This window comes from Thermobia domestica, chromosome 9 (genome assembly GCF_964235325.1).
Source record: "Thermobia domestica chromosome 9, izTheDome1.hap1.1, whole genome shotgun sequence".
NCBI lineage: Eukaryota > Metazoa > Arthropoda > Insecta > Zygentoma > Lepismatidae > Thermobia > Thermobia domestica.
The window spans coordinates 160,359,087-160,381,490 of record NC_137462.1 but is presented as its reverse complement, the minus strand read 5'-3'; the positions used below and the strand labels follow the sequence as shown (position 1 = coordinate 160,381,490).

Sequence of the window (22,404 nt, the reverse complement as noted above, 5' to 3'; positions counted from 1 at the left end):
CTTTGTAACTATCAATTTAAAAAAGAAATATAATCTACTTCTTTCCACTTTTCGGTTTCTTTCTTTCTTTTTTCTAGTGGCACTACCTCTTTATCCTTGTTTTCTTACGCCCGTACGTTTGTGATGAAGGAAGAAAAAAGATGGACTTGTAGATAGACTAGTTCTTTATCCTTTAGATATACAAATGTTACATATTGGCTCCTCGTAGCAAAAATATAGGCATTTCCGGATTTACCACTCGGACTGGGCGTAGGGGATAATTTAATAAGCAAGGCAAGAAAAATGCAAAAGTTGAATAATAATATCAATCTTAAACATGATTAAAATAATAAATTTTCTTAGTCTGTTTCGTAATACTCTTTTCTCCTGTTTCAGTTACTTTTACGATTTTAGTGTGATTAATAAAAAGAATCAAAATAATAATTTTGTATCACAGTAGAAACAAATTTCAACAAACAAAACAATTATCCTATTCGTTTTAGCGATATTTTTTATGTTGAAATATTCACATTATTACAGACAAAAATTCAAAACTAATTTCTTGTATTTTTGCACTAGTAAACTAACTAAATAACTAACTAACTCTATGGCCTATGGAACCCGGAGGTTCAATGCCGCGTTCACAAAAGCTCTCCACTGACTTCTATCCTTAGCTAACTGCATCCAGTTTCTACTCTGTATTCCAATCTCTGCGAGATCCATCTTAATATTGTCCTCCCATCTGCGCCTAGGTCTTCCTAATGGTCGTTTTCCGATTGGTCTTCCAGTCAAGACTTTGAAAGCGTCTCTACTTTCTTCCATTCTAGCTACATGACCCGCCCATCTAAGCCTCCTAGACTTGACGACCCTAACAATGTTGGGTAAACCATATAAATTATGTAGTTCCTCGTTATGAAGCTTCCGCCATTCCCCATTCACGTTCCTCTTGGGTCCGAATATTCGTCTCAGGATCTTGTTCTCAAATACTTTCAGTCTATGTTCTTCCCTCAGAGTAAGTGACCATGTTTCGCAGCCATACAGAACTACAGGCATGATTATCGTTTTGTATATTTTAAGTTTCAAATTCCTCGACAGAATTCGTCTGTTAATATTGATCCTAGATATTTGAAAGTATCCACTTTATCAAAAGTATTATTTAGTATTTTAACGTATCCATAATTTGCTTTATTCCGGTCCCGACGCACTTCCATGTATTTAGTTTTCTCTGCATTTACTTCTAAACCCATATCCCTGCAAGCGTTTAATAAGATCTCTGCATTTCTTTCTATTGTTCTCCTATCATCTCCTATTAAATTTACATCATCAGCATATGCCATAACCTGGTGAATACCGTTCAACTGTAAGCCCTGGTTGCTATCTTTGATTTTCCTTATAGAGTATTCCAAAACGAAGTTAAATAATAATGGCGACAACGCATCTCCTTGTTTCAGGCCATTTTCGACGTGAAAGCTCGTGGACAAAAATTTTCCTACCCGGACTTTACTTTGGGATTCATTTAAACATATCTTAATTAATCTAATTAGCTTTCTCGGTATTCCAAGTTCTGCAAGAACGTTGTATAATGTTTCTCTCCTAACCGAGTCGTACGCCTTTCTAAAATCAATAAATAGTTGATGTACCGGGGTATTGTATTCCCACTTTTTTTCGAGTATTTGGCGAATGGTAAATATTTGGTCGATAGTTGATCGATTTCGTCTAAATCCGCACTGATAATCTCCAATAATTTCATCTGCGTATGGGGTCAGCCTTGCTAACAGAATATTTGAAAGGATTTTATAGGATGTTGACAGAAGAGAAATGCCTCGATAATTATTACAGTCAGTTTTGTCGCCTTTCTTGTGGATTGGAACAATGATTGATTCTTTCCACTCTTCTGGCAATTCTTCCTTATTCCAGATAAGGAGAATGAGTGTGTGTATCTTGTTCCACAATTTTTCGCCTCCAGCTAAAATTAACTCAGCCGGAATTTCATCTACACCCGGAGATTTGTGTTTCTTTAATTTCTTTATAGCGGTTTCTACTTCTATTCGGTTGGGTTCTGGAATATACGGTTCTGCGGTGTGTATCTCCTTTTCTCCACGAACACTAGTTTTTGGTTGCGTGTTCAGCAAATCGTCAAAGAAATCTTTCCATCTATTTAAGATGCTATCCGTGTCAGTGAGAACTGTACCGTCAGATTTCTTTAATATATAAGCACGAGGTTGATAGCCTTTCTTAAATTCGTTGATTCCCTTATACATGTCCCGAATGTTTTTATTTTTAATATTATCTTCAAGTTCCTTAATTTTAGCTTTCAGAAAATCGCGTTTCTTTGTTTTAAAAGTTTTGGAAGTTTCCCGCCTGATATCTGCGAAATTTTGTGTAGTCATTTCATTCGGATTTTGTAGCCAGCGTAATTTTGCCTGTTTTCTCTTCTCTGCTAGTTTTATGCATTCCTGGTCGAACCATGGTTTGTTCCTACGTATTTCCGCGTGTCCCAATCTTTCTTTTGCTGAAATTTTAATGCTGTCTCTAATTTCAATCCAGGTATCCTCAACACTAGTGCATTCCGAATCTTCTAAAGCCGAAAATCTATTCGAAACTTCAATCTGGTATTCCTCTCTTGCCTGGCTCTCTTCTAATTTCTTTAAATTGAATTTCTCCGTTTTCGGACAATGAATATTACCCTTATTCAACGATAACCTTTCTCGTATTATCGCTGCTACGAGGTAGTGGTCAGTGTCACAATCAGCCCCTCTAAACGACCGGACATCAATTATGCTAGATTGCCTTCTTCTGTCTACTAAAACGTGATCAATTTGATTATGTGTTTTCCCGTCTGGTGATGTCCAAGTGTATTTATGAACGTCGCGATGTGGGAATTTTGTACTCTTCACGATTAGGTTTTTGGATGTTGCAAAGTTCACGAGTCTAACACCGTTGTCATTACTTTCCTTATGCAGACTTTCGTTCCCTATAATCGGTTTGAAAATATCCTCTCGTCCTACCTTCGCATTGAAATCCCCTAATAGAATTTTCATATGGTATCGCGGGAGTTGGTCAAATATCCGTTCCACTTCTTCGTAAAAACTGTCTTTTATATCGTCATCCTTATCTTCCGTTGGGGCATGTACATTAAAAACAATAATATCACACCACCGTCCCTTAAGAGTAATAAAAGAAAGTCTGTCAGTAACAAATTCAACCCGTTTAATTGCTGGTAATATACGTTTATGAACGAAAAACCCTGTTCCTAACTGGTGATTTTTATTTCCTTCCCCATAAAAGAACGTAAAATTTCCGGAATTCTCAGATCCATTTCCTTCCCACCTAACTTCCTGAACTCCTACTACGTCCATCCTGTATTTCTCTAACTCACTCGTTACGGATTTTAACGCGCCTGCCCTATAAAGACTCCTAATATTCCATGTTCCAAATCTCATGTCCATTTTCTTTTGCTGAGGTCGTGCCAAGTTATCAGTCCTTGTCCGAGGCTTTTGTGAATATTTCTGAACAAGTGCTTTTTTTTACAGGATGAGGTTGTTAGCCCTACCCAAATCCCCAAGCTGGAGGACCACTCCTAGTCGGCTGTCCGCGACTGCTTATTCAGTATATTCGCAGCTAACCTCTATATCTAGAGGCCTTCTCCTCGATCCGCAACCTGAGGACGCGCCATGCCGTGGTGATAGGAACCCACGTTACACGAATTTTTGCACTAGTGCATATTGTATGTCATTCTCAGTAACTTTGTTCTTGAAAAACGTAAATTTTTAACTACTTAAATCTTCGTTTACAGAAGATACAAAATGAAAATTCATTAAATTTTTGTATGTCGGGATGAGGGATGGCGATCACCTTTCAGGATAGGAGCGACAAAACATTAAATCCGGCCCTGAATATAGGTGTCGGTTGCATGATTGAAACATAAGGGAAATGTAACTATGCGGTGCCCGAGTTGTTATCCTTCCTTTAGCGACTTTGCATTCATCATTCATGCATGCCGAAGACAAACTTTTGGCATTAATTTTCTTAATGTTAGAACGAGGCTTTTCTGGATTATTCATTTCATTATTCAAGTGTTATTAACACCTTGTTGGACTTGACAAATTTTAGTGTGCTTATTTTGTTTTTCTTTAAAATAAAGAACACTTTGCTGGTTTATTCTAATACTACTAATTCGTCCTCTAGCCGTAATTGATTAAAGATAATAACCTCATTTAAAATATTTGACTGTTAATATAGAAAATTATAAAAACACAGATAAAGTTTACAAGTTCGGTAAGCCAAAATCTTGATTAAAAGAAAGTTATCTGTAAATTAATACTAATAAATTACATTTGTTTCTGGTTATTCTAATGAATTATTTAAATTTGCAGAATGATGTTAAAAAGATGATTTCCATGAAAAGGAAGATGTTGTCTCTGGCATATGAAATCTTAAAAGTAAATAAGGATGGCTTAACAATATTGCCAAAGAGTAGATTTTGTCTTTTAGTACAAAAAATAGTACCTAAAAGAAGTCACACGTATGCTCATATTTTATGGCAAGTATTAGATACAGACGGGAATAATTATATAGGTAAGTTAGTTTTAATATTATATATATATGCATTGAAATTTTTTATATATATACGGGTAGATCGCTAATGTATGTCCAAACATCAGCAGGTCATTCATCTAAGAGCAGGCAGCAAAGAAAGTCTGTATGAACATATACGTAATACTGCATGTTCGGGAGATATACAGGGTGTTCGAGAATAAGCTCACTAGAGAACAGGACGCCCAACGTGCAAGAAATATGACGGTCATCGTTCAGGTGGTGGTCATTTTGAACACTTCCTCCAATAACGTTACCTCTGGTAGTCATTATCATCTTTGCACCTGCTCTCTTGAACTACACCTACAGTACACAGATGATTGGTTCAACTGAGTCAAGCATATCTGTTTCTGTCAGTGTTTCAGTGGCCCCGCGTAGCGTAGTCGCTAACGCTCCCTCCTTCGGTGCGGGCGGTCCGGGGTTCGATTCCCGGTGGGGTTACTCGGTCGAAAAAGTGTAAAACGCATTTTCAGGCCCGCCACCTTGAATGAGGTTTTCCTGAGTTTTCCTCATTCACACCAGGTAAATGCCCCAGGCCGCCTTCCCCCATCCTTTTTTCCTTCTCTATCCCCGGGTTATGTGCTCGCCGAGGGACGTCATCCCTCAAAACGTGACAGGTTAAATGGTCTTAGATGCCAACAGCCTAGAAATCTTAAACCTAAATCGGTCAGTGTTTCTGAGACTCACTGATGATCTATTTACGTATGATATCGTACTACTTCGGGGATGGAAGTAGAGGAGGACAGACTATCGGTAGGCCTGAGAGGCTACTATGAGCAACATTTAATTATGGTAACTTTCGGATTGACAGACGACTTTGGGAGGAAACATGGTTATAACCCCGCTCTGGGCACAACTTATTAGAGGAAGTGTTCAAAATGTCTGCCATTTGAATTATGTCTGTCATGCTTCCTGCACGATGGACGTCCTTCATCTACTCAGCATATTCTCGAACACCCTGTATATCTCCGGAAAGATCCGATATAACGTGTATGTTCACATAAAAATTTTTTGCTGGCTGTCCTAAGAGAAATTACCTGAAAATTTAAACATATCTTAGTGATCTACTCCATGTGAATATAGAGAAATTAAAAAAAAAAAAAAAAAAAGAAAGAAAGAAAAAAGAAAACACCATATTATGCATTAATGCTAAATTTAATTATACATCACAGATTTATAAATATTACAGTAAAGTACAAAACAAGTGTCCTGCTCTTACAAAGCTACTGAAGGTGCACAAAGTGGTCATAAAACTTTGCTAAAGTCATAATCAAAGCAGCAGCACTTGTAGCTGTTCGAAGTCTTCCAGATTTTCCCGTGTGCACGTCACAAATGGTACCACCGTGTATTTGGAACTTGGCGTAAAGCCGTGTAATTGTCAAGCGTGTAAGAGGTTGGTTCTGTTTCTAATTTACGCATCCACTGGCGTTGAACTTCATACTTGAAAAACAGCTTTCAAATAGACTTCCCATTCCTCAAATGTCAAGCGTATATCGGCAGTTTTATTTCACTATCATAGGCGATATATCATATGTCATACTCATGAGACTGCCGACAAGTGTTGAAAAAACACCATACTATATTGTAAAATACCCAATTTACTATATTGCAATCATAATTCAACTCAATTTCTAAACTAATAGGTAATTTAATAACCATCTATAAATTATATATGCATTTTCTGACGAGTAGATTATATATATTAAGTTCGCGAGGTCTGACAATTATTTTGCGAACTCGCCACCGTGTATGACTGAGGGCAGCACTACACAAGTAGTTGTATATTTTTTCCAGAAGGTATTGATTTCAATGTCTCACAACAGTGTTTGCATTGACGCGTGACAGTTTTGTGCTAAGTGGCTTACATTGTTGTTTGTGCTTGTGCATTTGTTCTATCGGGAAAATGTCTAAGCTGGAATTGGGGCAGCGAACAAACGTGAAATATTCGGTGAAAGTGGGGAAAAAAGGGGCGGTGAAATACAGGTGTGTAGCGAGAAAATGCCATGAAGAGAACAGCAGTGTATAAATGAGTTAAATGATTTTCGGAGAGGAGAAAAGAAGTAACTGATGACGAGAGGGCGGGCTGCCTGTAACAAGTAGAATAGACAGAAACATTGCCCAAGTTCGTCGAATTGTGCATGCAAATCGGCGACTGACTGAGACTCATAGGAGATGAAGTGAACATTGATAGAGAAACTCTGCGCAGGATTTTAACAGAAGATCTTGACATGCACAAAGTGTGGTCCAAAATGGTCCTAAAAAGCACCATGCTTTTTACTGATGAAAAAAAAAATGGTGGAAGTGTGTACAGGCATGTTGGAGAAGCAGAACAAAGTTTTGGGCCTAATAATTACAGACAATGAAACTTAGGTCTTCGCGTATGTCCCTGAAACAAAACAACAAAGTGTTGAATGGAAGACAGCTGACTCCCCACGACCGAAAGAGTTTCAGCAATCAAAATCCCAAATCAAAACAATGTTGATAATATTTTTTGATATCCGTGGGATCACACGACATGAGTTTATACCTCGAGTTCAAACAGTCAACTAAGTGTACTATTTGTGAGTGCTGCAAAGACTGTAAGAAGGTGAAACGCAAACGACCGGAATTTCTCACGAGAAACTCATGGTTTCTCCATTATGACAATACATCTGCCAACACTCATAGTCCAATGCGGGAGTTTTTGATAGGAAACAAATAACTGTGGTAGACCATCTGCTGTACTCATCTGATCACGCCCCTATTGACTTTTTCTTTACTTGAGGATCAAAACAAGTTAAAAGGAAAGCATTAAGGTGACATTAAGGCTAATACAACGGCTTCTCTGATGGCCAGTCCAGAAAGTTACAAAAATGATTGGAAAGCTGAAGTAGGCGCTAGGATAAGTGTATAGCTTCCCAAGAGGTGTACTTCGAAGATCGCACCAATATGCAGCAATAAGATATCAAGCACAATTTATGAAACTAGTTCGCGAACATGTCATATATATACGAGGGTCATTGCAAAAGTCATGGCAACTATTTTTTTCATCTCGAAAATGGTAACAGGTAAAAAAAATTCTGAAATATGCAAATGATAGGTTAATTCATATGTAAACATTACATGTAGGGAGATGGATGAACACACACAAAAAAAATTCTGAAATATGCAAATGATAGGTTAATTCATATGTAAACATTACATGTAGGGAGATGGATGAACACACACACACACACACCACCACCATAAAGATATAGCACGAGAATAAGACGAAAAAATTGTCGTTTCAAACGTGTTTTACTGTCAATTGCAACAATACACAATAGTACAGGGCAGGAACACGTATCTGTGACATCTTAGAGTCCCTCGAAGTAGTCTTCCAAAGAATCCATTACATACTGCCAATGCTGTGGAAGACGTCGAATACTCGTGGCCTCATCATGAGCGAATCTTCGGATTTCACTTGTCACTGTTGTGGCAATGTCTTCATGTGTTCGAAAGCGTGTTCGACGCAATTTCTCTTTCAGTTTTGGTATGAGGTCATAATCGCAAGGTGATAAGTCTGGCGAATGTGGTGGATGATCCAATACTTCCCATCCCCATAGCACGAGCAGATTCCGCACATACTCTGCCGTATGGGCTGTCGCGTTGTCATGAAGAATTAGTGCATCGTATAGACTGTAATCGTGTGTTCCCTGCCGGCGTTGAAATTCTATAAGCCTAAACGGTCATTTGCATTTACCCAGCTTTGCCACGGCAGGTCACGATCACTTCCGCACTTATATCTTATTGAAACCGAAGCCGGGCACACAGATCAATAAAACATAAGTACCGTAAAGTAAAATATGTATAAATGGTGAATTTTGGCAAAAGTATCAACGGACGAGAATTCACTATACAATATAAATCAAAAAACCTAGTTAAACTATGTAAAAGTATAATGTTACTAGATATGAAATATACAATTAAAATGATACAGAAAATTACAAGCAGAACGAGTAACTATTATTGACGTTCTTTGATCATTTTAACCTTTCCTCTTTTAATTCTGTTTGAGTACGTACAACGAAGTAGTGGCTTTTAAATATATTAACGAATCAGTGTTTAAACTACTCACAGTTAATCTTCGATCGGTCAGCTGATGTCACTCGGGTCTTGGGGTAGAATCCACGAGACGACAAGTCCACAGAAGGTTTTTAGGCTGAGGCCAGGATAAGCTTGGGGCGGCGTAGGTTAACTTCGGGATCCCAATTCAGCTTCCCGCTAATAGAAGTGAGTGATCGTCTTAACTGATGCTCTTAGTTCCTTGTTACTCGCTGGTTCGATCATTACAAAAAACTGATATTACAGACAAACTGGAGAATGTTAGCACGTACTATATGTAACTCACAAAATCAAACTTTTACTTTAGCTCAACCCTTCCAAGGAAAGCGCTTCTTTATGCTACTCTTGAAGGTAATGCACTCCACTCGCCTTGGTGGGTGTTCTTCGAAAATGCCAAACAGGCACGCGTACCAAACACACAGACTCGAAAATCAGATTCAAAGGAACATTCACTAAGCACGTTATTATCACGTGAACAGTCCTTGTTCCTCGGCCATATATGGCCGTAAAAGTCGAAGTGAGGCCTACCAACACTGATGTACGAAATACCAAACCGATGAAGAAAGCATCAGAGGTGTTCTCTTTTATCTATACGAGGGTTGATTAATAAAGTTCAAAATTAAATCTGTCTGTTCCAATGTCCTTTTTAAATTCAAAAAATGAGCTTTAGGTCGGTGATAAGATGTTTAGGACGTTTCTCCCGAATAGCCCGTCAGGTGTCGTTGCAGAAAATTGCGACTGTAGTACAGCATTAATAGTTTGTCCATGTGGGACGAAATGTCACAAAATCACTCCTCGAATGTCATAGGCTATGAGAACCATTAACTTGACAGGAGAGGGATTGCGACGAAATTTCTGCCTGCGTGGTGTCGCAACGCTACCACACCTATTTGGAATCCGCAATATTACGACTGTTTACCAATCTACAATAGGACAATTTAAACTGAAGTATTTCAGATCCAACACAGCGGGCGGCTTTCTGAGAGGTCAAACGTACCAAAGAAATAGCAATTATACTTCTTACCTTTATCTCAATTGATATCAATTCAACTGATAACGTAACAGAACTATTCCAGTAATACTTAACAATTCAAGCATAAAACAGTCTTTATGGTTGAAAAATAGAAATGTAAACTCGCATAAACAATTGTATAAATTTATTTTCATTAACTTTAAATAGAAATCCAACAATAATAATTTTGAGTTCAATTAACGAATATAAATCCTAGATTCAACAAGCAACTTGAAATTTCTTTAAAAAAATCAATAAGTTAAATATTTTCTCATTCCAACACTTCTGATTAATTAAGTTCAACAACTCTAAACACAATAATCTAGTAATTGCAAATTGCCCTTTCACAATTATATTTTAATTTATCAACCAATATAACCAAAAGCAACCAAAAGTCAGCAATCAATGGTTACCCAAGTTGATTTTAGAATCAAGATTCTATGCAAAATTACTCAGCAAATTAGGTAAGAAGTAATTTTTTATTTTAATCACGTTTAGTAAATTCAACGTCAGGGAAGCTTCAAAAATCTCAAATTTGATTCTTTGATCTTTAACTATTATGATTATAATTCTAGTTTTAAGTCAATTATTCAATTCAACGAATAACGAGATCAAAATTCTAACCATTCAATATCAATGCACAAAATTGGGACGTTAAATAGCCAATCAATATCAATGCACAAAATTGGGACGTTAAAGAGCAACTCAATATCAATGCACAAAATAGGGACGTTAAATAGCAATTCAATATTAATGCACAAAATCGGGACGTTAAATAGCAACTCAATTTCGATGCACAAAATTGGGACGTTAAATAGCAACTCAATTTCATTCAAAGGAGAAAACTGCTGAACAAATCGGACTGCAAATTGTCAAACCGAGAAATCAAATAAACGACCTCACAAACGTAAATTGGACAAGGACAAAGGAATATTCTACGGGTTTTACTACTTTACACTTACCGTAATCAGCTCCCAATGGTTTCCCTTTCTCTGGCTTCAACTGTAACATTCAACTAAAGGGTACTTCGAACAGACAATCTTCCATGAACGAAGACTAACAACACCTCAGCAGCAAAGAAAGTTTCGTCCTTTTATACGGCTCAAACAGATTACGATAATAACAACTCCGACATCGCCTTTGAATTCCTCCACTATCAAATCAACGCTTCTCAGCTCGACTCGGCAGCAACCTAAGTCCAGACAGTGACAACGAACGTTCACGGTTGAATCAATCACAGGTTCCGTTTGACGCCCTAACTATCTCCTTCCCATTCTGGCTTGCAACTGAAGCTACACGAAACGACCTCCAGTCACAAGGCAGAAGCGCACGGATACTCCATTGAGTGCTGACGTAATACATACAATCGTTCTTTCTTTCTCTTTGCCTTACGCTCTGAACAAATTACAAACAGCATTCAATTTTATTCTTTTTAAACATTTAAATATTCATTATTTCAATTCTCCTATTTTCATTTCTAAAAAAAGAACAAAAAAATTACAATGATTTAGAAGAAGAAAATTAACATCATTATTTAAAGGTCTCTCTTAACAAAGAACTATTTCTTCCTCTTTATGTTTTTACATTTCACCCCCGTTCATGGGCGTCGGCAGGGTTTCCAGGAAATTTGCATGGATACAAACATTTCTTCTCCAAACTTCGTCCACAATTATTTTAACCTCTTGTGGCCACCAAGGTACGCCACAAACCTCCCTGGCCGAAGGAGAAAAATTCTCTTTAATTTTTCGGGCAAATAACATTCCTCCATACTGTAAAACTCACAACAAACAATAAAAAAGGAAAATACATTAAAATTTGTTTAAATTTTCATAACATTACAATACATTCATAACATTACAATCACTTAGTTCTATTATAGGCTAGCCTAAAATTTTTCATTAAAAATTTGTTTCATCCTTTACCTTTCATACATTCTTTGAATACATAAGACCATGGTCTAAAATTCAATCAAATTATTATTTACAATAATCAATTTCTAAAAGAAACACAAATTACAATCTATAAAAATATAAAAATTTTGTTTTTCAATTATCTAATAATAACACATGAATTACACCTTGATTTCTCAATTAACAACCTTACATATTCAAATATTTCTTTATGAATGGATTCAAACTTAGATCGAACTTAGATTCAATTATTCTGACGCCTCGGAAAGAATTTCTTTAGATCGGTCACATGAACTCTTTTAAAAGAATTCTGATCATTATTCAGATTCGACACTAAAACAGTATTTGGAGTTAAAAATCTTCGAATAATAAATGGCCCATCCCATTTATCACTCAAAGACTTTGTAATCTTCTCTGTCAACGATGACTTACCATGAGATCTTATGAGAACTTCATCACCAACTTGAACCACCACTGGGCTTCTTAATTTAGAGAGTACATTCCTTCTTTTAATCCATGCCATTTCCATATTTTTGAGAGCATTTTCCCAAGTTTTTGATTTATCAAATTTAAACAATTCTGGACTATTAAGCTGCCAGCGATTTTCTAAAGGGGTGTTAATCGGACGTCCTAAAAAAGTTCCGCCGGTACGGCTTTTAGACCAGAATGCTCACAGAGATTCAGAGAAAACTGTATCTCCGGAATATATTTCGACCAGATGTTTTGGTTATTATAACAATAAGCTCTCAATGAATATTTTAGAGTCTTGATAAATCTCTCCGCGATGTTAGCTTCCGCATGGTAAGGACTTATTCTAATATGTTTAATACCTAGACTAAACAAAAATAATTTCAAATTCTCCGATACGAAAACAGAAGCATTGTCTGTGGACAAGGTCTCCGGAAAACCTAGTCTGCTAAACACTTCTAGTAGCTTATTACAAATAATTTGCGAATTCAATACTCTCAATTTTTCTAGAAAAAACAAATCGAGACGCGTTATCGACTCCTATAAGTACAAACTTATAGCCATTAGAGACAGGCATTGGTCCAATAATATCGATCATGTAGTTCTCACAAACTCTTTCAGAAAAATTTGATATCAAAGGACCCATTTTTCTTTTATTCTGATCTTTAACTTTCTGACACTGAACACAAGATCTTACGTATTCCTTAACATCTTCCACAATAGTATCCCACGTGTATTTTTTCATGATTTTCTTAAGAGTACGATATGTACCAGAATGTCCACCTGACAGAACTTGATCATGAAAATATTCTATTACCAACCGTTGTAAGTCCTTCGGAATATATATTTTATATGGACAATTAAATGCTCTACTCTTCTTCATTAATATACCTTTGTTCAGGATGAAATTTCGCACATTTTCTCCATAATTTATCCTCTCTATAATGTTCAATAATTCCGGATCTTTTCTCTGTAGAACATCGATAGGTTCTTTTACTAAAGGTAAATTCCAAGTATTTGCGATCTTCATATTTCTTTTAATTATAGCCATTCCTACTGGCCCATCAACCTGAACAAATTCAAATGGGTCATATACTCTTGTTAAAAAATCCGCAACAATGTTATTTTGCGACCTAACATGTTGAACTGTAAAAGAAAATTGACAGAGTGTCTCTACCAATGGTCCATATTTAAGCAATCTTTTAGAGTTTCCCAATATCCAAGACAAAGCTTTATTGTCCGTGAAGACTACAAACTCCCTACTGAGATAATGTCTAAACCTGTTTATTGACTTAACCAAGCTAAGAAATTCTATTTCGTATATACTCCTGTGTTTATCGGCTTCCGTTAATTTTTTAGAATAAAACGATACGGGAACGAGTCGATTCTCACTATCTAATTGTGACAGGCAAGCTCCAATCGCTTTCCCACTTCCGTCACAATGCAAATAAAAGGTTTTATTCAAATCCGGAGTTCTTAATATTACATTATTTATCAAAATTTCTTTTAATTTATCTAATGTTTTCTGATGTTCTCTTGACCATACAAATCTTTTACGCTCCGAGCGTAATTCACTTATGGGAGCCATGATTTCCTGCATCCCACTTACGAACTTGGAATAATAATTGAATAGCCCACAAATTTTCATAACACCTCTCCTATTTCTAGGAGGAGGTATGTTTTTAATGGCTGCTATTCTCGATGGATCTATTTCAATGGATTCACCATCCGCCACAAACCCTAAATACTTAATTTTCTTATAAAAAATAAACTTTTATCCGGCGAAATGGTAATTCCATTTTCCCTCATTCTTTCCAATACCAAACGCAAAATTCTTTTATGTTCTTCCACATTTCTACTAGCTATAAGGAGATCATCAAAATAACATCTTACACCCTCATCTTTAAGATCTCCAAAGACCTTTTCCATCGCACGAGTTAATAAACTACTCCCAGTCTTAATTCCAACAGGAACTCTGGTATACTGGTAACATCCCTTCGGAGTTACGATTGTGGTAATCTCTCGCGAATCCTCATGGAGGGCCAATTGAAAATATGCCTTACGGCAGTCTAAGACACTGAAAATTTTCTTCCCTGCAAGGCTCGTTAAACACTCCTCCATATTAGGAGACGGATACACATCGTCTATGATCAAAGAATTAGCTTTGCAGAAATTTCCTACAATACGATGCGTATTATTTTTGTTTTTTACAAGAAAGCAACTACTTCCGAAATTAGAGTGATCTACCTCAACCAGAATTCCTTGTGAAACTAGTTCCTTAATACATTCATCAAAAATTTTTTCCTTATTTTTTGGTACTGGAAACGGAGCTTCCTTAAAAGGTTTCTTTTCCTTTAGGTACAATTTGGCAACAAAATTTTTACACACCCTATATTGTTTGAAATTACATCACTAAATTCCTTTCGAATATCATTCACGAATTCCTGAACGTCTTTATCCACGCATTGTTCTAAACCATTCGAATTTTCCCTACTTTGTGACCTTTCATCTTTCTGTTCTAATTTCTTTAAGTTTTCCTCAAAATCAGAAGCAAATGATTTTTTATTTTTCTTAACAAGTTCATAGAACTTGTTAGCAGTGGCGTGCCGTGACTTTTCTCACAGGGGACTAGGTTCGAAGAGAATGTGTGCTGTACAGTGGAGGTCCTGACTAGTATTGTTGACACCAAATAACACAATTTATATGTTTCTGTAAACGCTTCTTCTACCAAGCCTCTTTCTTTCAAGAAATGGATAATTTCAGCTACAGTTTTATTTGAAAAATCTAAGAGTCTGTAAACCTATATTAATTCACTCCGCAAATTGTTAAAATAAAAAAAAAACTCCTGTAACGATTTAAGGGTCAAAAACAATCAGGAAATCGTGATTTGAAGCACTGAAAATTCTTTAAATCTAACAGCTCAAGAAATTGTAACTCAATGAGATCTTGAAATCTCACCTCCATTTGTCCAATCGCAGTATCAATAATGTCATTGAAGAGACGCATATATTTAATTTTTGGATCTGTTGAGTCATCTACTTTAGTCTACGTCTTTTATTAGAAGGTTCCCGTTGTCATCCAATTCTACTTTTCTATAAGTCTCTTCAAAATCGTTTCTTGCATTTCTAAGTTGAGATACCATCTTTTGTACTTTTTGGATGCAATATTTCACATCCAAGGTTTTACTTTAAAGAATGTTGAATAGTATATCCGTGCGCGAAAAAAATGACTGAAAAATTTTAGTAGAAATGCAAAATCAAAATCCTTCAATGATAACTCACACATTTTTTTGTAGTCATGAAAGCTTCGATGTCGCAATTATCTGAATCCTCTACAATCTTCTCAGAACACCGTAAGAGTTGTATTTGATTTTCATTTACTGCATTCACAATTCTGGAATTGTAATTCCATCTTATATTGGCAACTGTTGGAAATCGCTTAATTACTTCTGATTCAGCAAGCGCGTTACAGCGTTTCAATGAATATGAAAAGAAATTTGGAATGCCACTTATTCTAAAAAATATTTTACATTCCTTGATGTGATTAACAGACTGTGGATCAACGACATCGAGTCTGTGAGCATAGCAGTGCATGGTGAGTGCACTCAAACACCTTTTCACAAAACATTGTAAACCGTTCAAATGTCCAGAAAATGTGGCAGCTCCATTAATAACCTAGTGCTACAAGCTTTTGCTTACAATTAAAGTGAGAGTGAACTTGGAAAGCATGCTCACTTAGACAGGGGCGGATCCAGGACCGACTTCTGGGAGGGGACGATGGGTTGCCATACTGCTACTTTTAAGAGCTCCAAATTTTGGGATGGGTTTTATTTATATATATAAAATCAGAAAGTTTCCTCTTCTGCGGGGGCAATCGCCCCGATCAGCCCCCTGGATACGCCCCTGCACTTAGAGCAGTCGCAGTGCAATCACTAGTAGCATCCGCAAAACAAATAAATCTTTCATGAATATTGCCGTCTTTCACGTACCGAATGAATGTTGAGAGATCTTTGCAATGTCCGTAGTTTTGTCCAACATTATTACTGTAGAAAGTGTATTGTTTAATTCGAACTTAATTTTATCCAGAATTACGTCACCAACACATTTAATAATATCATTCTGAATCCTGTTTGATGTTCCTTTAAAGACTTCTGTGCTGTGAAGATGACAAGTCAACATGGGCGCCCGAGGGAGAGGGCAGGGTGTGGCCCGGGCCTTCCTCTGGCTCACGAAAATGTATACGTAATATAGCAAACCACGTATATTAAATACCAGAAATACCAGACGCAACATAGCATCTATGGAGATGGGCTCCTCCCTAGAACATTTTCTTCGGGCGCCCCTGCAAGTCCATTTAGTATCTTACTTAAAAAGTAACTGAATTATTTCAATATAGTTTCCCTAATTGACAGAATCTTCCTGTTCGTTATGACCTCTAAATGATAGCTCTTGTTTAGCCATAAAACAAGAGGCATAAATCAATCGGTTCATTAGTTCTCGGTTTGAATCAACTTCTGCATTGCTCGCTCAATTGAAAATCAATTCTGGTTTCCCGAAAGTTTTCAATTTAGTTATTGTGGACAGGTGTGAATAACACTTTTCGTGGCGCAACTTGGGTTTGTGAAAATTGTTCATGTCACAAAAGCCATCATTATTCCACACGTCCTTTTCTATGTGGAACAGAATACAAGACCAGCAATACAGTTTGTTTCTTGTCTTACATGCAGTTAACTATTTTGAAGAAGCAAAATAATTCGTTTTGATATGTATATAATCTTTCATTTTTGTCTGAATGGAAATGCTTGGAGTTGTTCTACCACTGGTTATTACTTGTTGCTTTTCTTGAAAATTAAGGAATCCAAATAATACGATGAATAATTAGTCCAGAATACAACACTGAAACGGCCGATCCCCACCCCTACTGTCTCCCGTACCAATTGAAGTAATATCGCTGCTTGCGCCATCGCTTTGCTGCAAGGGACTCGGTTTTTCAAACGAGTCCCCTTCCATATTTTATTCTTCGAGTCATTTTCAAAATATATTGATAATCTAAAAAGTTCACACTTCACTAGATCTCTTAAAGTGTCAAGATTAATACTGTAAATTTGATTGCATTAAAACTATTAACTGTAAAAAGCAAACGAGCATTAAATTCGCTTACGACAGAACGCCCGTGCTTAGAGCTTAGACAACATAATATGAGGACTAGCTCTCTGGACCCTGTTCCCTTTCCCGAGAAAAGCCGATTAAAACCCGAGCGTTTCCGATCTCCACTTCGTTGTTGCACCCAGCACACGGGCGCTGACTAAAGTTGTGTCAGAACAATTGAAATAGTGTTATTTTACGGAAATAGAGAAATACAAACAATGTTTTCGTTTTCTTTGGTATATATTTATCACAAAATGCTTTAATTAAAATGCCAGGGGACTAGCCTAGTCCCCTAGTCCCCTTGACGGCACGCCGCTGCTTGTTAGATTGTTCAAGGTCCATATCCGAAACTTCTGAATCACTTTCCACTCTTTGTATAACATTCACAAGATTGTTTCCTGAATTTCCCTGAACTGATTCACCATTTAACAACACTGCAGCTAAATGTTTATCCTTTTCTTCAGTTTCACTCCGACCTCGAGTTGGATTTGAATTATCCTTTTGATCGTTTCTAATTTTTGTTCTTTTCTTTTTCTTATTCTTCTTTTTCTTATTCGAACAATGTCCATCCTTTCTTTCATATGAATCTTCCCTTTGCACTTCAATTCGATCATCATTGCGCACATATCCTAAATCTAGATTAGTCGCTGGGTTTGGATTAACTAAATAATCAAAGTCTCCATTCAAATCCGAAAATGTTTTCACAAAAGAAAATTCCAGTTTAGGAACACCCACTAAACTGTCCTTAACAGAAGATCCATCTAAACGATGACCACCTGATTCACCTCTAAAAGAAGTCGACCCGAATTCTTGTTTTACGGTTTTGTCAAACATTGTCCGAAGTTTCCTCAACTGTTCTTCATTAGGAGCATTAATCTCCAATAATTGTTTTTCGATATTGTTTATTTCAATATCGCATTGAATTGAACGATCACACTTACTAGACTTGTCAGGATTCCAATTCAAAAACAAAGAAGCCATCTTCTGACCCCCTTTTGTATCTAATTCACGATGTTTACCAAACTGGCCAACACGGTCTCCGGAACTAAACCTTGAAACACCACCATACTCCCTGTCTAAATGTTTTTCCATCTTATCATCATAAAAAAATAATAACTGATTTCCTGTTATTCCTTAACAAAAGTTTATTTCTAGAATAATCAATGACGGAAAACGTTGTTCTCAAAAAGGGTACACCAAGTATGCATTCACATGGTAAGTCGGCCACTACCTTAAAGGTTACCAATTCAAACCACCCTGACAAATTCACCATAACACAAATTTCCTTGCTAGCATGATATTCTGATCCCAAAGGAGCACGAATCATTTCAGGCAAAGTTTCTACAAGTTGATGCTCCAACTCACATCTCCGAACAAATTCTTCGGTTATTAGGTTATAGGAGGACCCACTATCCAAACAGATCATCACCCTTCTATTATTAATTCTTCCATCCACAAAAGAAGCTATAGAGTCACTCGTCTTCGGAGGAACTACCCGATTATTCGATCTATTAAGACGTTCAGGCATCGTCAATGGCATTCGACTTGTACTAATTTCTTTTCGATTTTCATTAACCTCCGTACTAATTTTCTTTATATTAAATCCCAAAGAACTATTATTTTCAGATTTAAAGGATGGCCTTGTCATTACTGAAGCAGATGCACCAGATTTAACCCCCACTTTCTTCATATACTCTAATTGTTCTTTAAACTGATTCGCATATGTGTTACAAACTTCTATCAATTCACTCAAAGACTGAGGTAATCGATTAGAAAACAATTTAAACTTTATGGAGGGATTCATCCCATCCAATATAATTCGGATTATCTGCCCCTCACTACAACTGAAATTCAAAACCACTGAAGAGTAATAAACATCTTCTATAAACATATCAACCCCTTCATTTAATTTTTGCTTTCTAAAAATTCTCTCGGCCATTAATGAATGTCTAGCAGTACTTGATATAAACTTATCTACTATTCTGTTCCGAAAATCCTCCTAAGAAATATTTGCACTAATTGCATGTTGAACTTCGATTTGAAATTCACCCTCACTTTTCGATAACAAAACTCCATACAAAACTCCAACCGGATAACTACATTGTTCCATTAATTTTTCCAAAACCCTCAAAATTTCAAATATTAAGTTACTGTTTCTTCCATCTATTTTGGTAAATCCCTTAATCTTGTTCTCCAATGATTCTAATAATTTCTGAAAAGTATATTTATCCATATACTTCAACGCTACTCCAGAACTCGCAACGTTCCCTTGACAATTCCTAGTATCTGAATTATTTATCGGAATTGAACTAAAATAATTATAATCTTGAGGTAAATGCCTTCCAGTCCTATACCTTCCTATAGGTGTTGAGTTCTTAATGGCCGAAACCCTCTTATAATAATCCGAAAGGCGATAAAAATTTGGCCTAGTTCTATTTTGTGAAACTATTTCAGGATTTTCATCAGATAACTGAAACTCGACCTGCCTTGTTACGTTAGGAACACAGTTACCAACTCTAAATCTATCTCTATTCATAATTTCATTATGATATTCCGAAGGTCCCGGAGTTGGAGGTTGAGCAACACGACTAAGGTTGGGAAAACATGAATTTTCTGAAGGTCTTGAAGTTGGAGGTTGAGAAACACGACTAAAATTGGGAAAACATGGATTTTCTAAACTGCTTCTATTACTATTAGAATAAGATTCCAATGTATTAAATATTAAATTCTCTTCTCTATTATTTATCTGAAAAAATGAATTATGGGGAGGGGTCAAACTCATAGGAATGCTCGCAAAACTATTTCCAGATACGAATCCCGTTTGATCTAAGGTATATACACCATCTTCTATGTCATCCATATCTATTCGCACCGTTTCGTCTCGTTCCGCCATATTTATTTTTTGCGCCAAATTATTTAAAACACAACTGTACCAGAACACTATAATTATTAATTTCACCGAAACATACATTCATAAATAAATTCAAAATTTAATAAATTTCTACAACATTTATAAATCTTAATAATGACAATTACTCTACCACTACTCCACTACGTTCTACTACACAAAGAGAAAAGGGTAACAACCCACCAAGAATCGCAATATACCAAATCTAAATTTGAATCCTTCATAAAAAAATTTACAGAAACGCTGACTTTTGGTTAATTCAGATTTAAACTAAAATAAATTTTCCACAAACAAAATTTTCTCAATAGATCTATTCGACTTTTCACGAAATTCCAATAGTTTATAATTAATGATTCTTTCCGAATGACAACCCGGAAGTAACAACGTGAACAAGCAAAAACTTGACTCAATACAAACAACGTTGAAAAGTTTAATAACCAAATTTTTCTTCTTTTTTTTTTTTCAAATGCAAAAATAGTGAGTCGCTGAGTTACCTCAGTTAAAAATCTACAGTCAAAATTAAGTTTAATGTGGTTAAGTTGCAATTAAATAGAATTGAGTTGAATGAGTTGAACTTAGAGTTGAATGAGTTGCAAGCCAGAATCTTGTAGCAACGCTACCACACCTATTTGGAATCCGCAATATTACGACTTTTTACCAATCTACAATAGGACAATTTAAACTGAAGTATTTCAGATCCAACACAGCGGGCGGCTTTCTGAGAGGTCAAACGTACCAAAGAAATAGCAATTATACTTCTTACCTTTATCTCAATTGATATCAATTCAACTGATAACGTAACAGAACTATTCCAGTAATACTTAACAATTCAAGCATAAAACAGTCTTTATGGTTGAAAAATAGAAATGTAAACTCGCATAAACAATTGTATAAATTTATTTTCATTAACATTAAATAGAAATCCAACAATAATAATTTTGAGTTCAATTAACGAATATAAATCCTAGATTCAACAAGCAACTTGAAATTTCTTTAAAAAAATCAATAAGTTAAATATTTTCTCATTCCAACACTTCTGATTAATTAAGTTCAACAACTCTAAACACAATAATCTAGTAATTGCAAATTGCCCTTTCACAATTATATTTTAATTTATCAACCAATATAACCAAAAGCAACCAAAAGTCAGCAATCAATGGTTACCCAAGTTGATTTTAGAATCAAGATTCTATGCAAAATTACTCAGCAAATTAGGTAAGAAGTAATTTTTTATTTTAATCACGTTTAGTAAATTCAACGTCAGGGAAGCTTCAAAAATCTCAAATTTGATTCTTTGATCTTTAACTATTATGATTATAATTCTAGTTTTAAGTCAATTATTCAATTCAACGAATAACGAGATCAAAATTCTAACCATTCAATATCAATGCACAAAATTGGGACGTTAAATAGCCAATCAATATCAATGCACAAAATTGGGACGTTAAAGAGCAACTCAATATCAATGCACAAAATAGGGACGTTAAATAGCAATTCAATATTAATGCACAAAATCGGGACGTTAAATAGCAACTCAATTTCGATGCACAAAATTGGGACGTTAAATAGCAACTCAATTTCATTCAAAGGAGAAAACTGCTGAACAAATCGGACTGCAAATTATGTCAAACCGAGAAATCAAATAAACGACCTCACAAACGTAAATTGGACAAGGACAAAGGAATATTCTACGGGTTTTACTACTTTACACTTACCGTAATCAGCTCCCAATGGTTTCCCTTTCTCTGGCTTCAACTGTAACATTCAACTAAAGGGTACTTCGAACAGACAATCTTCCATGAACGAAGACTAACAACACCTCAGCAGCAAAGAAAGTTTCGTCCTTTTATACGGCTCAAACAGATTACGATAATAACAACTCCGACATCGCCTTTGAATTCCTCCACTATCAAATCAACGCTTCTCAGCTCGACTCGGCAGCAACCTAAGTCCAGACAGTGACAACGAACGTTCACGGTTGAATCAATCACAGGTTCCGTTTGACGCCCTAACTATCTCCTTCCCATTCTGGCTTGCAACTGAAGCTACACGAAACGACCTTCAGTCACAAGGCAGAAGCGCACGGATACTCCATTGAGTGCTGACGTAATACATACAATCGTTCTTTCTTTCTCTTTGCCTTACGCTCTGAACAAATTACAAACAGCATTCAATTTTATTCTTTTTAAACATTTAAATATTCATTATTTCAATTCTCCTATTTTCATTTCTAAAAAAAGAACAAAAAAATTACACAATGATTTAGAAGAAGAAAATTAACATCATTATTTAAAGGTCTCT

The 22,404-nt window shown here is 36.0% G+C and overlaps 1 protein-coding gene across 1 annotated transcript in view; it reads left to right on the top strand.

Annotated features, from left to right (window-relative positions):
- LOC145695145 (uncharacterized) overlaps nt 1-22,404 on the top strand; it is a 103,895-nt gene that overhangs the window by 40,942 nt on the left and 40,549 nt on the right. The window contains exon 11 of the mRNA XM_081772080.1: nt 4,356-4,557. Coding sequence (XP_081628206.1) covers nt 4,356-4,557 — 202 coding nt within the window. The remainder of the gene's footprint in view (nt 1-4,355; nt 4,558-22,404) is intronic.